General features: G+C 41.8%; 3 protein-coding genes across 4 annotated transcripts; 2 read left to right on the forward strand and 1 right to left on the reverse strand.

The window, feature by feature from the left end:
* Positions 1 to 8396: 8396 nt before the first annotated feature.
* On the forward strand, positions 8397 to 9371 carry LOC110503473 (olfactory receptor 2AT4). Its single transcript, XM_021581808.2, has one exon. It carries the CDS (start codon positions 8397 to 8399, stop codon positions 9369 to 9371), a length of 975 nt encoding a protein of 324 aa, XP_021437483.2.
* Positions 9372 to 10608: 1237 nt separating this feature from the next.
* Positions 10609 to 11765, forward strand: LOC110503474 (olfactory receptor 2AT4). Its single transcript, XM_021581809.2, has one exon. It carries the CDS (start codon positions 10718 to 10720, stop codon positions 11666 to 11668), a length of 951 nt encoding a protein of 316 aa, XP_021437484.1. The 5' UTR covers positions 10609 to 10717; the 3' UTR covers positions 11669 to 11765.
* Positions 11483 to 14423, reverse strand: LOC110503475 (sarcolipin). Of its 2 annotated transcripts, none has more exons than XM_021581810.2 (2): positions 14155 to 14423; positions 11483 to 13020 (listed from the first exon to the last, which is right to left on the reverse strand). In XM_021581810.2, the coding sequence occupies exon 2, from the start codon at positions 12883 to 12885 to the stop codon at positions 12790 to 12792; it is 96 nt and encodes a 31-aa protein (XP_021437485.1). In that variant the 5' UTR covers positions 12886 to 13020; positions 14155 to 14423; the 3' UTR covers positions 11483 to 12789. The 2 variants fall into 2 exon arrangements, with proteins under 2 accessions (XP_021437485.1, XP_036817537.1); XM_036961642.1 differs by lacking the exon at positions 14155 to 14423 and adding an exon at positions 13493 to 13593.
* Positions 14424 to 19170: the final 4747 nt, after the last annotated feature.

Below are 19170 nucleotides of genomic sequence, written 5' to 3' on the forward strand. Positions count from 1 at the left end.
CCTTATATTTATATGCACTACTTCATCACGCACAGACTTGTATCCACAATAAGTGAGTTTGATGGGAACACATCTCTGGTGGATATCTATCTCATATTGGATTGAAATCTAGTATTCCTTCCATACATGGCTATGTCTATGAATTTGAAAGTGGTTACATTTCTACAGGCCTATCCCTCAGCTTTTTACCAAAACAGAGGCAGGGTGGTATCTTTGATATTGTTTCTACAAAGGATTCTAGCTATAAGGTGATTTCTAAAAAGGATACCAGAATAGCACAATATCAACATTACTCTTTATTGTTGTTGCAGTGCCATAATGTGCCATAATTGTATCTGAAGCAAAGGTTGTATGTACACTATGATTGAATGATGGCCTTGCAAGTAAAACATGCACGCAACATTAGGCCAATTCCATTTCCCCCTCTAGCTCCTTGCCAAAGTGTGCACTTGTTCACTCCCTCATGGACCATCAAAGAAAGGACAAGTTTGGGTAATATGGTAGAGGATCTTCTTTCATAGAGACATAAGGGACTGTAACATATTCTGTTTTATGGAAGCATGGCTCTCTCCAGATATATTGTCCCCATCCATATAGCCAGCGGGGTTCTCCGTTCTGTGCGATAACAGGAAGAAATAACTCTCCGGGAAAAACAGATGTGGATGGGTATGTCCCATGATTAACAACTCACGGTGTGGTTGTGGTAACGTACAAGAACTCAAATCATTTTGTTCTCTAGAATACCTTAGCAAATGTCGACTGCATTACCTCCAGAGAGAATTTTCTTGATTATTGTCACTGCCGTGTATATTCCCCCCCAAGACGACACCACAACAGTGCTAAAGGAACTACACCGGACTTGGTGCAAAAACATCTCCTGTGCTAAAGCCTGAGAGAACACGCTTGACTATTGCTCCTCTCCCTTTGGGGACGGCTACAAGAACCTAATTTCGGGAAATCAGATCACGCCTCCATCCTGCACCTCTCCGCCTATAGGAAGAAACTTAAACAGGAAACTCATGTGGTAAGGAGTGTTCAACATTGGTGTGACCAATCGGAATCTATTCTTCAAGACTGTTTTGATCACGCAGACAGGTAAATGTTCCGGGTCGCCTCTGGGAAGAGTATCGACGTGTATACTAACTCAGTGACTGGGCTGATTAGGAAGTGCAAAGAAGATGTTTATTGATTAGATTAGATCTTATCCAAACCAAAAACAGTGGATAGATGGCAGATTTCACACAAAACTGAAAGGGCAAACCACCGCATTTAATGACAGCAAGGTCACGGCAAGGTCATGAACTTGTACAAACAGACCAGCTTTGACCTCCGTAAGGCAATAGAAGAGACAAAACGACAAGTGGACTCGCAATTCAATGGCTCAATCAAGAGACGCATGTGGCAGGGACTCCAGACAATCCCGGTTTTAAAGGGACAAACTAAACACCTTCGCCGCTCATAGAAAACAAGATCCAGCCACTGACATGGGCCCCCGTCACTCATGAGGACTGTGTCATCCCAATCTCTGTGGCCAATGTGAGTAAGTCATTCAAGCGTGTTAACCTTCACAAGGTGTCATGGTTCCACCTGTCACCAGAGGGTGGCAGAGACAGTCCTAGAGACGGTAATGACACTCAGATGTGTCCAATTTAATCATTATGATTTTCCTGTTAAGAGAGGTGTGTTTTCTGTTGTTCTTTGCAGAAGCTTGAACTGTTTACCGTGTGTTCGTTTCCTGAGTGAGTTTTCGAGTGTACTGTGATCCTGCAGCTAACATTTCTCAGTAAAGTATTATGTTTATCCTTAAACACTGATTCCTCATCTGGTCTCTACTCTGTCCAACCTCACCACGTCACAGAAAACTTCTGCCTCAACATGGACGCATCAGAGATCAGCCAGATCCAGAATGCTATAACCCAAGAAGGAGCACTGCTGGGGCGGCAGCAAGGACAACTTGCCAAATATTAGAGACCCTCCGGGCACTTACCGATTCCCTTCAACCACGGCCAAACCCTAACTCAGGAGGAGCCAATGCCCAAGTCTCATCACCAAGTGCAAAAGACATTGCCTTAGTTCCCCCAGGGAACCTGAAACGGTAACCCAAGATCCCAGCCCTCGAACGTTGTGGCAGCCACACGGGAGGAGGCAAGGGGTTCCTCACTCAGTGCTCTCTGGTGTTTGAGCTACAGTCCTCCTCGTTCCACACCAATCGGGCCATGATTGCATACATCATCTCTCTACTCTCGGGCAAGGTCCTGGGGTGGGCAACGGCGGTGTTGGAACAGCGTCCTGCAACTCTATATTATCCTTCACTGCTGAGCTGCGTAGAGTCTTCAACCACCACCTTCAACCACCCAGTCTCCGCTGAGAAGCAGCTAGCAGCTAGACTGTTCTACCTCCCCCAAGAGCTCAGGGGACGTTTCACCTCTGGACCCATCCTCGTTCATCCTGATCCTACTAGTCCCTTTGTGGTAGAGGTAGATGCCTCGGACACCGGAGCAGGGGCGGTCCTTTCACAGCAGAACGAGGAGGACAAGAAACTGCACCCATGTGAATATCTCTCCAAGCAGTTCATGCAAGCAGAACGCAACTATGGTATAGGCAACCAAGAGCTCTTGGCAGTTAAGTGGTACCTTGAGGGGTGGAGACAGTGGTTGGAGGGGGCACCTCATCCTTTCGTGATCTGGACGGACCCATAAGAACTTGGTCTCCATTCGAGAAGCCAAGAGCTTAAACGCTCGCCATGCTAGGTGGGCTCTATTTTTTAACAGGTTCGTTTTCACACTAGCCTATCGCCCGGGATCCAAGAATCAGAAATCAGATGCCCTGTCCCGCCAACACGATGTCTCTAACGAGGAGAGGGTTCTCTGATCCCATCATCCTCAGCTCCTGCATTGTGGCCCCTGTGATATGGAGTATTGAGACCATGGTTCGACAAGCCCAGACCCGAGAACCTGACCCCAGCGGGAGACCCACTAATAGACTTTATGTTCTGCGATCAGCCTGTTCCCAAGTACTACAATGTGGACACTCCTCTAAATTGTCTGGGCACCCAGAGGTTAATCAGACACTGGAGTTCCTGAGGAGGAAATTCTGATGGCCCAACGTGTTTGAGGATGTGAGATCCTTTGTTGCGGCCTGTTCCACCTGTGCCCAAAGCACGTCCTCACAACAACGACTGTCTGGGTTGCTCCAACCTCTGCCTATCCCCAGCCGGACCTGGTCCCACCTGTCTGTAGACTTTTATTATTATTCTCCTGTCTTATATGGTGTCCTGTGTGATAAGTATACTTCTAATTCTCCCATCTCTCTCTCTCTCTCCCCCCCCCCCTTCTCAGAGGAACTTGAGCCCTAGGACCATGCCTCAGGACTACCTGGCCTGACAACGTATGGTTGTCCCTGTCCCCAGTCCACCTGATTGGATCAGCAGCACAGTTTCCTCTCTAGATTTCTTCCTAGGTTCCTGTCTTTCTATGGAGTTTTTCCTAGCCACCGTGCTTCTACATCTGCATTGCTTGCTCTTTGGGGTGTTACGTTCCCCTGCAAGAAAACCCAAAATGTTGCTCAAACAGAAGGGGAAACTAACAAATGGGGTGGGGTTTTAGGAAGGGTTCTACATTTTCCCACTAAGAGGCAAACAAAAGAAAAACCCAAACTTAGGAAGGAAGCACAACAAAGTCAGATAAAGGATTGTTTGTCTCTACCCACCATTCACATAAATATATATTAATTTTCCAAAATCTGGTCCGGAAGCTAGGTTCCTGCAATTCTATCCATTTTGTCATGGGATTTTGTTCTGTGTATTTAAATACTGTATTCTCGACATAACACATTCCAATACTTCTAGTACTGGACATTGCATTTCAGTTTCACTGTTTATACACACCGCATATTATTTTGTATGCTGGGTTCTTGACATAGCTCAAATATATGCACTGCTGTACATATCTTTCTTAGTATATCTACAGTACTACTGCACATATCATTCTTAGTATAGCTACTGTTGTACATATCTTTCTTAGTATATCTACTGCTGCACATATCATTCTTAGTATATCTACTGCTGTACATATCATTCTTAGTATATCTACTGCTGTACATATCATTCTTAGTATATCTACTGCTGTACATATCATTCTTAGTATATCTACTGCTGTACATATCATTCTTAGTATATCTACTGCTGTACATATCATTCTTAGTATATCTACTGCTGTACATATCATTCTTAGTATATCTACTGCTGCACAGATCATTCTTAGTAAACTCAGCAAAAAAAGAAACGTCCTCTCACTGTCAACCGCGTTTATTTTCAGCAAACTTAACATGTGTAAATATTTGTATGAACATAACAAAATTCAGCAACCGAGATATAAACTGAACAAGTTCCACAGACATGTGACTAACAAAAATGGAATAAATGTGTCCTTGAACAAAGGGGGGGGGGGGCAAAATCAAAGTAACAGTCAGTATCTGGTGGCCACCAGCTCCATTAATTACTGCAGGCTATCTCCTCCTCATGGACTGCACCAGATTTGCCAGTTCTTGCTGTCAGATGTTACCCCACTCTTCCACCAAGGCACCTGCAAGTTCCCGGACATTTCTGGGGGGAATGGCCCTAGCCCTCACCCTCCGATCCAACAGGTCCCAGATGTGCTCAATGGGTTTGAAATCCGGGCTATTCGTTGGCCATGGCAGAACACTGGCATTCCTGTCTTGCAGAAAATCATGCACAGAACGAGCAGTATGGCTGGTGGCATTGTCATGCTGGAGGGTCATGTCAGGATGAGCCTGCAAGAAGGGTACCGCATGAGGGAGGAGGATGTCTTCCCAGTAACGCACAGCGTTGATATTCCCTGCAATGACAACAAGCTCAGTCCGATGATGCTGTCACACACTGCCCGAGACCATGACGGACCCTCCACCTCCAAATCGATCCCGCTCCAGTGTACAGGCCTCGGTTTATCATTGAAGATCTTCCTTCGACGATAAACGCGAATCCGACCATCACCCCTGGTGAGACAAAACCGCAAAGTGTCAGTGAAGAGCACTTTTTGTCAGTCCTGTCTGGTCCAGCGACGGTGGGTTTGTGGCCATAGGCGACGTTGTTGCCAGTCCTGTCTGGTCCAGCAACGGTGGGTTTGTGCCCATAGGCGACGTTGTTGCCAGTCCTGTCTGGTCCAGCAACGGTGGGTTTGTGGCCATAGGCGACGTTGTTGCCAGTCCTGTCTGGTCCAGCGACGGTGGGTTTGTGGCCATTGGAGACATTGTTGCCGGTGATGTCTGGTGAGGACCTGCTTTACAAAAGGCCAACAAGCCCTCAGTTCAACCTCTCTCAGCCTATTACGGACAGTCTGAGCACTGATAGAGGGATTGTGCGTTCCTGGTGTAACTCAGGCAGTTGTTGTTGCCATCCTGTACCTGTCCCGCAGGTGTGATGTTCGGATGTACCGATCCTGTGCAGGTGTTGTTACACGTGGTCTGCCGCAGCGAGGACGATCAGCTGTCCCTCCTGTCTCCCTGTAGCGCTGTCTTAGGTGTCTCACAGTACGGATATTGCAATGTATTGCCCTGGCCACATCTGCAGTCCTTATGCCTCCTTGCAGCATGCCTAAGGCACGTTAACGCAGATGAGCAGGGCCCTGGGCATCTTTCTTTTGGTCTTTTTCAGAGTCAGTACAAAGGCCTCTTTAGTATCCTAAGTTTTCATAACTGTGACCTTAATTGCCTACCGTCTGTAAGCTGTTAGTGTCTCAACGACCGTTCCACAGGTGCATGTTCATTAATTGTTTATGGTTCAATGAACAAGCTTGGGAAACAGTGTTTAAACCCCTTACAATGAAGATCTGTGAAGTTATTAGGATTTTTACGATTTATCTTTGAAAGACATTGTCCTGAAAAAAGGACGTTTCCTTTTTTGCTGAATTTATATCTACTGCTGTACATATCATTCTTAGTATATCTTGTGTATATTCATCCGGTGTATAAACTGTATGTATAAATTGTATTTGGGTTACGGTTACAGTGCTGTTTGGGTTGTTAATTGGATTACTGTTAGTGCTATTTGGGTTGTTAATTGGATTACTGTTTCAATGCGATAGAGCTTATCAATTTGATTACTGTTAGAGCTATTTGGGTTGTTAATTGCATTACTGTTACAGTGCTATATAGGTTGTTAACCAGAAACCGTGGATGGACGGCGGCATTCGCGCAAAACTGAAAGCACGATCCACCGCATTTAACCATGGAAAGAGGACTGGGAATATGGCAGAATATAAACAATGTAGTTATTCCCTCCACAAGGCAATCAAACAAGCAAAATGTTGGTATAGGGACAAAGTGGAGTTGCAATTCAACGGCTCAGACATGAGACGTATGTGGCAGGGTCTACAGGAAATCACGGACTACAAAAAGAAAACCAGCCACGTCACGGACACCAACTTAACACATTTGCCCGCTTTGAGTGTAGTACAGTGCCACTGTTTCCGCCCGCTAACAAGGACTGCAGCCCCCCCCCCCCCTCTCCTTCTCAGTGGCCGACATCAGTACGACATTTAAACATGTTAACCCTCGCAAGGCTGCTGGCCCAGACGGCATCCCTGGCCTCGTCCTCAGAGCATGTGCAGACCAGCTGGCTGATGTGTTTACGGACATATTCAATCGCTCCCTATCCAAGTCTGCTGTCCCCACATGCTTCAAGATGGCCACCATTAAACCCAAAGAGGTCATCACCATGTTGGTCTCCCATAGCAGCTAGCTAGCTTTATGAGACAGATTAAGATATTAAGATAGCCAACTAACTAGCTTTTATCATTAAGTATGATGAAATAAAAACATGTCTTATTTTGAATCATTACAGGATTGAAATAAATAACGACAAACAAGAGAAAACCCCTCATAAACACCTTGAGGAAAATGACCTTAGGGAGTAAGGTCAGGTGCAGAATTATGTCACGGGGTGTCAACCGTTATTATAAATTGGACACGGCAAGTGTCCGTGTCAGACATCAGACTTGGGTAAGCCCTGATTTACTACTTTGCAGATCTGGAGTTACATGGCATGTCTTGATGACTCACTTCATGCATCTTCTTAATGTGTTTTCTGAATTTATGAATGAAATGGAATATGTTCTCTAATCTTTAGATGATAACATTGGATAACTTCACTTCATGACAAAAGACTCCATTGAAAGATTTATTGTGAGATGCAGCTTTTGTATTGACATGCCACACATTGGGCAAAAATAGGTTGCTGAATAATGGTTATTCATTATTTGAGTATTATTCTTTAAATGTCTTCATATCTTGACAGTAATATGTAGTGGGACATACACTGAGTATACCAAACATTAGGAACACCTTCCTATTACTGAGTTGCACCCCCTTTTGCCCTCAGAACACTCTCAATTCGTCAGGGCATGGACTCTACAAGGTCTCGAAAGTGTTCCACAGGGATGCTGGCCCATGTTGACTGCAATGCTTCCTACAGTTGCGTCAAGTTGGCTGGATGTCCTTTGGGTGGTGGACCATTCTTCATACACACGGGAAACTGCTGAGTGTGAAAAACCCAGCAGCGTTGCAGTTCTTGACACAAACTGCTGCACCTGGCACCTTCTGCCATACCCTGTTCAAAGGCACTTAAATATTTTGTCTTGCCCATTCACCCTCTGAATGACACACATACACAATACATTTCTCAATTGTCTCAAAGCTTAACATCCTTCTTTAACCTGTCTCCTTCCATTCATTTACACTGATTGAAGAGGATTTAACAAGTGTCATCAATAAGGGATCATAGCCTCCACCTGGATTCACCTGGTCAGTCTGTCCTGGAAAGAGCAAGTGTTCTTAGTATTTTGTATACTCAGTGTATAACATGATGAAAAATGTCATATCACTTGTAATATCAATACAATAATGCAACGTTAAAACATACCGGTATGCTAGAAGAGATATGTACAGTAACCTATAATGATACATGTTGCATTAACATCCTATTAATGTACTTTTCACTGTCAAACGTTTAGTGTCAACAACAAAAAGATTTTACTCCATTGACATAAAATGTATGAAAATTCATGAACTTATAATGTAATACAACCAATTGTGCTACCTAGTTGTTACCTAGTTTTGTTAATTCAACTTGATTTCCTGAGTTGACATACTGTACATTAAAGATGAAAGGCAGCCTGGTAACTTAAGTTAGGTAAAATCAAATTGAGTTGACAAAACTAGGCCAAATAAAATGAGTTACAACTTCATACAATATAACATTTTAAGTCATGGGGGTAACTCATATACTTTACGATGATAATAGATAACATTTCCATTTAGATTTCAATGAAGGATAATTAATGAATGCTTTATTTCCGCAGGTTGTCTAAGAAACCATCATCATGTCAGCTGGGAATCATAGCTTTGTGACAGAGTTTGTCATCGTTGGGTTCCCTGGACTTCTGCCAGAGTTCTACGGTCTTGCCTCAACTGTGTTATTCCTGGTGTATTTTTGCACTGCAGTAGGAAATGTTGTTATTCTTGTATTGTTCGCAACAGACCGGGATCTCCACAAACCCATGTATTTTGTTATTTTACATCTGGTTGTTTCTGATATTCTCTTTAGCACCACTACATTACCAAAGATTATTGCCAGGTATTGGTTTCAAGCAGGGGCCATTTCATTCACAGGTTGTTTTGTCCAGATGTACTTAGTGCACTATTTTGGAACTGTAAATTCATATATTCTATTTATAATGGCTTTAGACCGATATGTTTCAATCTGTTTTCCGCTCAGATATCCAATGATTATCAAAAACTCCACTATTCATATTCTCAGTGCCACTGCTTGGATTGTTGCGAAAGCCTGCCCTTTGATGATGGTAATTAGGGCCTATCCTCTTCCTTACTGTGACTCAAACAAAATCATGCAGTGCTACTGTGATCATATCGCTATAACAACGCTTGCATGCACTGATAGGGCTCCTTATAGTTTTCCTGCTTTTATCTTTGCCATGCTGGCATTACTGGGACCTCTTGCTTTCATTATATTCTCATATTGCTCTATTATTGTGGCAGTTGTTCAGATTGCGAGCCCCCAAGGCCGCCTCAAAACCCTTTCTACCTGCAGTGGTCAGCTGATCATCATTGCCCTGTATTATCTCCCCAGGTGTTTTATTTATCTGTCCAGTAATATCGGCATTAGATTCAGCACTGATTTACGTATTGTTATTATCATGTTGTATAGCCTGCTCCCTCCCATGATCAATCCACTGATTTACAGTTTCAAAACCAAACATATAAAACAGAGCTTGATGAAAAGATTCAAAAAATCAACTGCTCCACAGAAAGATAATGTATTTGCTGTAAGCCAATGATTAAAGTTGATTTTTAATCAGAGATTGAGTTCTGTTATTATGTTTAGAAATACTTGTCCCTACAACAATATTAACTGAGTACCAAATCCTGACCTCAATGCCAAAATGGACATAACGCTGTGTAACAGTAGCGAACACCTTGTTAGATTGACACAGATATAGCATTTAGTGTTAATTGTTGTACGAAGAACATTATGTATTTTGTTATTTTAAATCGGGTTGTTTCTGATATTCTCTTTAGTACCACCACATTACCTAAGATTATTGCCAGGTATTGCCGACGATTACATTTGTTTTGAATCAGAGGAGTTTTTATTATGTTCAGAATTCCCTACAACAATATAAACTGAGTACCAAATCCTACCTTAAAATCCAAAACTGACATACAAGGAAGGCCTTGATTCTGTTTAACCTGCTCAGTAGGGAACACATTTCATTAGATTGACACAGACACAGCATGTTGGGTTTCTTGTTGTAGAAAGAGTATTGCGTTAGCTCACTGGGCAGTTTTTCCCCTTGTGGCTTTGCCATCTCCAGAACTTGTCAACGTCATCATAAATTATTCGGTCACAGTAGATAAATTGTGAGCATAAAGATCTCTGGTGAAGAGCTTCTCAGGAAGTGTCTTCGTATTCACATTTTAGTTTACTGTAATCGAGGTAAGGACATTTTTCTAACAGAATGTATTTGATTTTTGGTGTATCAAACTGAGAACATGGATGATGAGTGATAAAGGTACTTTGTTTCTCATTTGATTTGCCAACACCTTATTTGAATGTCTGCTTTTAAACTTCTTACACATATTATTGTTTTGTTTGTTTCCTACTACATTTAGTAAATCCATGCATAAGGCCTGTTGTTCATGATTAGTATAGCTTTAAAGGTCCTGGTTAAACATTATGTAAGTCAATACATTCACATGTAATTAATCATATTAATAAACAAATTATACATTATCATTTTCAAAGGTTTACTGATGGTTATTTACAAACAAAACAATTATACATATATATTATGATTGTTGGCATTGTAAAACATTTCTGTCTGTGAGCTGAAATAATTAATGGTAAATGCACAATGGGCCAAACCCCAACATGAAATCTGCTATCATAACATTTCTTTGTTAAAATCTTCTTCTGACAATATGCATGATTTACATGACATTACATATGCATATATCAATTTAGGATTTGACACTGCAGTATCATGATCAATGTTACATTTGATTTGACAAAAACCTGATAAAAAACTTTTAGGCTGCTCTAAGGTTGCAATGATGGATAATTTACTATAACATAAATGTTAATTACTTTCCAGTGTTGGTTCTAAGAGAACACATCATCACCATGTCAGTGAGGAATCACAGCTTTGTGACAGCGTTTGTCATCGTTGGGTTCCCTGGACTTCAGCCAGAGTTCTACGGTCTTGCCTCAACTGTGTTATTCCTCGTTTATTGCTGCATTTTAATAGGAAATGTTGTTGTTATTATCTTGTTTGCAACTCATAACGTTCTCCATAAACCCATGTATTTTATCATTTTGAATCTGGTCGTGTCAGACGTGCTATTCAGCACCACCACTTTACCAAAGATTATTGCCAGATATTGGTTTCAGGCAGGAGCAATTTCTTTCTTTGGTTGTTTTTTGCAAATGTACTTAGTGCACTATTTTGGAGCCGTAACTAGCCTTCTCCTATTGATAATGGCTTTAGACCGATACGTGTCAATCTGTTTCCCGCTCAGATACCCAATGATTATCAACAACTCCACTATTCATATACTCAATGTCACTGCGTGGGTGCTTGCACACCTTCCGTCTCTTTCAATGGTAATTAGGGCCTATCCTCTTCCTTACTGTGACTCAAACAAAATCATGCAGTGCTACTGTGATCATATCGCTATAACAACGCTTGCATGCACTGATAGGGCTCCTTATAGTTTTCCTGCTTTTGTTGTAGCTATGGTGGTATTACTGGGACCTCTTGCTTTCATTATATTCACATATTGCTCTATTATTGTGGCAGTTGTTCAGATTGCGAGCCCCCAAGGCCGCCTCAAAACCCTTTCTACCTGCAGTGGTCAGCTGATCATCATTGCCCTGTATTATCTCCCCAGGTGTTTTGTTTATCTGGCCAGTAATATCGGCATTAGATTCAGCGCTGATTTACGTATTGTTATTATCATGTTGTATAGCCTGCTCCCTCCCATGATCAATCCACTGATATACTGTCTAAGAACTGATGAAATAAAACAGATAATGATCAAGCGATTTAGACGAATACAAGTGCACGTTCAATAAGAGCGCATAGGACTAATAAATTATTTTTTGTTCAATCAAATAAAAATACTATACTGTATGTTTGTACATGTGTGCTTTATAAGTGTTTTATTGATGATTTCCATGGCCTAACTGAGTATAAAGACAAGGGGTTTAGCTTCCAAAACAAACAGCTTGTTTGGTATTGTTTCATCATCACACAATCAACAGTTAGTCCAGGTGAAGTTCTCTACACTCTTAGAAAAAAGGTGCTGTCTAGAACCTAAAATAATTATTTGACTATCCCCATAGGATTATTCTTTGAAGAACCTTTGAGTTCTTTGAGTTCCATGTAGGACCCTTTCCACAGAGGATTCTAAATGGACTCCAAAATGGTTCTATGTGGAACCCAAAAGAGTTCTATCCGGAACCAAAAAGGGGTTCTCCTACATTTTCAAAGAATGTAGGTAGGGTGTGTGCTCTGCTTACTTTCATGATTTGGGTGCACATGTATTATTTAAAACATAATGTTGGATGCATCAAACAAGAGAAAACATTTTGGGTACAATAACAGTTCTATTTATTGTAGACCTTTTAAAAAGAATGCTTGCCAACTCATCTCTTACACAACAGTCCCTCTAAGAGGCAGGAGTGAGGAACTGCATGTATTTCTTAGCAGACAGCTGAAGCAGTGAATCTATATCTATACCTTTCAATTTCTTGTATTCACTTCATTTCTCAGGGACCATGTGCAACTGCTATGTTTCAGAGTTAAGATAATATAAGATGTATTGTATTTTATTGTCCGTTCGTTATATTGTCCATTCGCTATGTTGTCCGTTAATGGAAATGTGTCTTTATGCTCACACCCCAAACCCCTGAGACAAACACAGACGAGGGACTGGAAGCAATAGGTCAGACGCATGGATCAGCCGCAGAGAAATTGTAGGGGGTCAAGTGCCTCGCTCAAGGACACAACAGCAGGCAATGGCATCTAGGATGATGCCAGCAACCCGGGCTGCTGGCCCACTTCTAGGCTACCTGTCGGCCAATAAGCTTTCAAGATTGTTTGCAACTGCAGTAACTGGATTGAAATGTACCCCCCAGTTCCCCCCATTTCTCAGCCGTTCATCTCTCTCCCCCTGTATCTGTCCCCTGGTGGTTCAGGCCTGGTAGGTCTTGACTAGGATCCACATGAGCAGCACAGTGATCAAGACTACTGTGAAGTTCAGAAACAGCTCCTGCACAGACCGGTCCATTCTGCCCTGAGAGGTGCGGCAGCAGAGGAGAAGAAGAATGGGAATGTGTGGAGACAGGAAGGATGAGGGTCCTCACACCTTGCTTGGGAGGGCAGGTCACTCTGTCAGGGAGGCAAAAGTCTCTGAAGGTGTAATCTGAAAGGGGGGGGAAGATGTTGACCTTGAATTTTCTGGTGACAAATTAAAACTGTATCCCAAAACAACACCTTACTCCAGGGACAGACTGAAACCAGATAAAAGACCTGGGCATTTACGCCCATTCTACCTCGAGGCCCCCATTATTAGCTGAATAATGATAATTTTGTGCCAAACTTAGAGTTTAGACAAGCCCACTAGGCTTAAGGTGAGCCAGCCCATTTTACATTTTTGCCAGAATTGCCCTTTCTGTAGTAGATTGGCATTTAATGTCAGGAATCTTGCCCCGAAGGCAGCTCTGCAGAATGGTCACTAGCTGGCATAGGCACCAAGTCATAACATCTGATTTTAAACCTAACCCGAACCTTACAGCCAGGTCATCCGTGATACAAGTCAGTATTCTACATCCATCCATGTTGTCTGAGGACAATGGGAGATGTCATCCACTAGGGGCAACAGTGAGCGCTGTTACCTTCTAGTAGGTTTCGGTTTTGCTCTGGTGTTGTAGATGGGGGATGGCAAATGGCTGTAAGGATCTGCCTCTAATTCCAAAGGTTGCAAGTTTGAATCCTGCAATAGAAAGTTGTTTTTGATGTAAAAAAAAAAAATGTAAGCCTATCCCAAACCTTAATAATTTGGAGTTAATGCCTAAATTTAACCCTAACTGAAAACACTTGGAGTTAATGCCTAAATTTAACCCTAACTGAAAACACTTGGAGTTAATGCCTAAATTTAACCCTAAATGAAAACACTTGGAGTTAATGCCTAAATTTAACCCTAACTGAAAACACTTGGAGTTAATGTCCAAACTTAACCTTTAACACTTTGCAATGTGAAATTTGTAAACATGGATGAACATCTAATTCTGACATGAGACTGTGAGAGCTAGATTAACAATAACACTAACCTTAACAACACAGCTAACCCTAATGTCTAACCCTAACCTGAAGTCCAAAATGTTGACTTCGCATCTGGCCCATGTAGTGGAAATCATTCAGTTCTGCCTCCAGGGCAAGATTCAAGATTCCTTTCTGTATTTGCAGATGCAGAGAAGAGTAAGTAACTTGACAGACACTTCCATATCTACAGTGTGTCTATCTAGACAGTATAAAATGTCAGCCATTGGGCATTTACCTGGCTGGGTCTGGTGGTGGGTGTGACAGGCAACGGTCCTCTGTAGTCCTGTGGTCTGTGTTTCAGAGTTGTCCGTCTGTCTTCTACAGTCCTGAGGGCCAGGGCCCACCTCTAAAGTAACCTCCTGCCAATCGACTGCCCAAGGTTCAGATATAGTTTCTGGATGTTTGGGCCGTGGGGTGGAGCCGAACAATCTGGAGCCTGACAATGGAACCTGACATGCAACCACATGCGGACCCTCACACACACCTCTGCTGATGAGGGTAGGACCCAGGGGATGGGGGACACAAGTGTTATTTTTAAAGCTCATTGTCTGGGCTGGATTACAGTAGTTCTAAATACAATATTATGGATTCAACTCACACAATAACCAATGGCTTGGTTATGGATTCACCTCACACAATAACCAATGGCTGGAGTATAGATTCAACTCACACAATTCACCTCTATGACTCCCTGTATCCTTTTAGAGGGCCACATGGGCACTAAAAGGAAATATAGCATTTTACAAGCCTGTTATATTAAATTAAGCAGCCTTTAAAATAGACCACATTGAAATTCAATACATCTGATTTTTAATATGAATAGACTTGCTTTAAAAAAAAGTAATTTCTGAAGATGATGAATTATTTAATGTAATTAGTGATTCCAATCCTATCCCTCATTTTAACGTCAACCCTGTTAAATAAACTAAACTCTCATTTTAACATGGTGAAATTATTCCTTAAAAATACAAATCAAAAGACACATTGAACATCTGATAGTCAAATCGCAGTTTAAAAGTAGGTGAACTGGTTTTACTCTTTATGAACATTTTATGGTGTTTTGTGGTGGAAAACTGAGCAGGTGGTGTATACTATGTCCACCCTGTTACCCATAGATAAACAGGCTAGAGATGTATTAACATTTTTTATTTATTGTGAAGCTTGTATTCAATTGTCCCTTCCTGTTGCACACAACACGCTTCCATTCCCCCTGTCACAGGGGGATTTCGGGCTGATTTAAGATAAACTTTTCAACCCTGTTACTTTTTGGGGCATTTAATAGGCACTTACTATAGAAAATATGTTTTATCAACTGCTAGAGATGGGAAAAACTGTTTTTTATTAAGTTGAACATTTGCTCTTTAGTTCAAGTTCAAGTTTTATTGTCACATACACAAGTACAGTGCAATGTATAACTTGCAAGCTCTTTATGACAGAATGTTAGAATTAGGTTAAATAAACGATTTCAAATTCATTACTCAAAAGGCACTTAATTGGTGGAACGACCCAGTTGATAAGATGTTATTGATGTTTAGTAGTGCTGCGATTGAGCAATATTTGCACACTGACTTTGATAGTGACTTGTTATCATGTTGTGCTTTGGTGATTGGCGGTGTATTGGCGTGCCTTCTAAGTGTTACAGGACATTAGTTAATATTGAAAGGACATTCGTTTGTCACACACTGTCATGGAGTATTCCGTTCAGAAACAACAACAGCTGTTGTAATAACTGACAGGCTAACTTGTTACAGATCACAACAGCTAACCTCACAACTAGCTATACATTTGACAGCTGCTTAAGGAGAATATTGTTATCACAAATCTGCTGCTAAACCTGCCCTCAATGGTGGTCAATCCATAAATACACGCAACATGCCTGCACGCACACACTGCACACATGTACACACACACACACGCGCACACACACACACACACACACACGGGTCACAGCAGGACTGCTGAGAGAGTATTCCGAGACGCTCTCATTCCAGGATTCCATAGGCATTCCAAGAAGATTAATATAATCCAGGGACTGTCTCTTACTGGAATTATGGAGGCCTTGCATCTGTGTCCCGCTGTCGCCACAGACAGCACTGATGGAGTGTTCTGGGAAATATCAACATGGAGTGATGCTATTGGACAGGTGGATAACATACATAATTACACTAGCGTATGTACACATTCTTATTGATTGTGTACAGTGTACTTTGACCAGGTGTTGGTTCCCAGGTGACAAACCTGAATACACTACAGTTCCAGCACTCAAATAAACCCCTCAAAACCATGAGTACAGAATCCCCTTCTGCCTGCTGTGTGTGTGTGTGTGTTGGTTCGTCTATCCTTGTGGGGACCTAAAATACCCAAAAGTTCCCACAAGGATAGTAAAAAATAAAATCAAAAATCTCACTATTGGGGACATTTCCAACATCCCCACTAGGACAAAGGTTATTTTAAGCCAAGGGTTTTAGGGTTAGGGTTAAAACTAGGTTTAGGGTAAGGGATTAGTGGTTAGGGTTACAGGTTAAGGTTAAATATAATTTATGGAAATACATTTTAGGTCCCCACGTGTGTGTGTGTGTGTGTGTGTGTGTGTGTGTGTGTGTGTGTGTGTGTGTGTGTGTGTGATAACAAAGCCCTCACCTGTCCTCAGCCATCTCGCTAATTAGACAGACATGTCTGTGTTGGCCAGGGGGAACCCTCTGTTATGGAAACAGTCTGGCCAACCAAACAACAGCTGGGTTATGTAACACTGTTTGTGTCCTACCAAATCAATCCAATTTAATTTGGTTTCAGAGCTTTTATAAGTGTATAACAAACAACAGCATCCCACACCTAATCCCTCAAAGAGCAAGTAGGGGCAACAGTAGCAATATAAAACCACACACACACTAAACTGGAGTTGCGACCTAATATTGCTTACACTTATGCACACTACACACCCATGACCCCTTCAGAATGCCTGGAATAGTGGTCGGGGCCTGTTGACATCCCCATGTCTCAACATGGAGTGGTGGTCAGGGCCTGTTGACATCCCCATGTCTCATCATGGAGTGGTGGTCGGGGCCTGTTGACATCCCCATGTCTCAACATGGAGTGGTGGTCAGGGCCTGTTGACATCCCCATGTCTCAACATGGAGTGGTGGTCAGGGCCTGTTGACATCCCCATGTCTCATCATGGAGTGGTGGTTGGGGCCTGTTGACATCCCCATGTATCAACATGGAGTGGTGGTCAGGGCCTGCTGACATACCCATGTCTCAACAGTTTGAGGGTTATCCTGTTTTCTCTATTTTGGACTCCTCTTAGAGCCATATGCGGCTGTCAGAGATGCAGAGCCAAGTGGACCTCATACACACACTAACACACATTGACACACACACACACACACACACACTCATTGGGGGAGAATGCAAACAGTGAATCGGTGAGAGAGAGAGACAATATAGGCCTCACTCACCTCTTAAAAATAGTCAATCTATGACCAGTCTCCTGTGCTATTGTTATATTTGGAGACCAGATGATGTCTCATGTTACTTTAAATCCAATAGTCAGTCCAGTGATGATACTGGACAGTGGAAGATCCTTCCATATCCTGCTCCCCATATTAACGGAAAATTCCAGCATAACATTTTGAGAACAATATGTTTATTACAATGATTTGTATAAACCCTAGATGACTGACGGGGGTGCTGTATTGAAGCACCGCGCAGCCATATTGGTACTCCTCAAGTGTAACATTTTGGGGGGGGGAGCTATAGAAATTCATGTATTAATGGCTATAGTTATTCTGCATGCAACCTTCCCACAACATTCTGATAGTCGCTTTTTTTTTTTTTTTACCTTTATTTAACCAGGCAAGTCAGTTAAGAACAAATTCTTATTTTCAATGACGGCCTAGTGGGTTAACTGCCTGTTCCGGGGCAGAACGACAGATTTGTACCTTGTCGGCTCGGGGGTTTGAACTTGCAACCTTCCGGGTTACTAGTCCAACGCTCTAACCACTAGGCTACCCTGCCGCTTTGGAACATTCTCAGAACATTTAAGAAAAAAAATGTATATATATATATATATTTTATTACTTTAACGGAAGGCATCCTAAAAGTTCAAACATGGTTACATTTAATTACATTTTGTTCTAGGAACATTTTCCAACTGGTTTGACATTGGGAATGTTCTCAAATAGTTCAGAGAACGTTAAGAAACAACATCCTACTGTGGGAATTTCAGTACTTCAGTATAACGTTTCCTACAAGTTTCGAAACGGTTCTATTTAAAGTCACGTTCTCTAATTGTTCCGAGAACATTAAGAAAACATTCTATAAAAAGCCACAAGAAAACCTTAGTAAAGTTCAGAGAATATTCCAAGAATATTATTTATACATTCTGTTCTCAGGATAAAGCAAGCTCTCTCTAGCCTCTGTCTTGTTAAGTGAGTCCATGTGTGTTGGCCAGTGCCTACTAATTGGCCACACCTGATATTAATGAGTGATTGTTTTCTTTGAAATGGGGTCTGTTTGAATAGACTAAAATGAACAGCTTTGCATGCATAACAATTAGAGCAGGCTCTCTCTGTCCTGGTGACAAAGTGGACTAATTCCATAGATAGAGAGCCAAAGGTTATAAATTCAAATCTCACTGATGCCATGTCACAGTAAAAAATAAATGTGTTTACATGATTAATGCCTAAGGAAATTAATTTACATGTGTCCTATTGGTGTTCAAAAAATATTGTAGTGTTAAAGGTCTTGACATTCAGTGAAAGTTTTAATAAAGAAGTTATACAAAAAAAATCTAAGTAACTTAGAATTTCCATTCTCAGAACATTAATAAAATCTCCGAGGAAACTTTCAGGGACCATAGTAAAATGTTATCAGAACCTCCATGCAACCTAAAAGTTCATGTTCCCAGAACAGGCAAAATGTCCACTTCCTTTCTCAGGTCTTAGCCCTAGGCGTCCTGTCAGCGGGACACCTGTCGACAACATCCAGTGAAATTGGAGGGTGCGCAATTCAAATAAATAATCGTAATATTAAACATTTATGAACATACAAGTATCTTATATCGGTTAAAAGCTTAAACTCCTGTTAATCTAACTGCATTGTCCGATTTACAATAGGCTTTACAGCGAAAGCATACCATGTGATTGTTTGAGGATGGCGCCCAACATCAACATATTTTTCAAGCAGCACAGGCTTCATAAAATCACAAATAGCCATGAAATAATCACTTAATCACTTTTTGAAAATCTTCCTC

The sequence above is a fragment of the Oncorhynchus mykiss genome, chromosome 24, assembly GCF_013265735.2.
Source record: "Oncorhynchus mykiss isolate Arlee chromosome 24, USDA_OmykA_1.1, whole genome shotgun sequence".
In the NCBI taxonomy this organism is placed as follows: domain Eukaryota; kingdom Metazoa; phylum Chordata; class Actinopteri; order Salmoniformes; family Salmonidae; genus Oncorhynchus; species Oncorhynchus mykiss.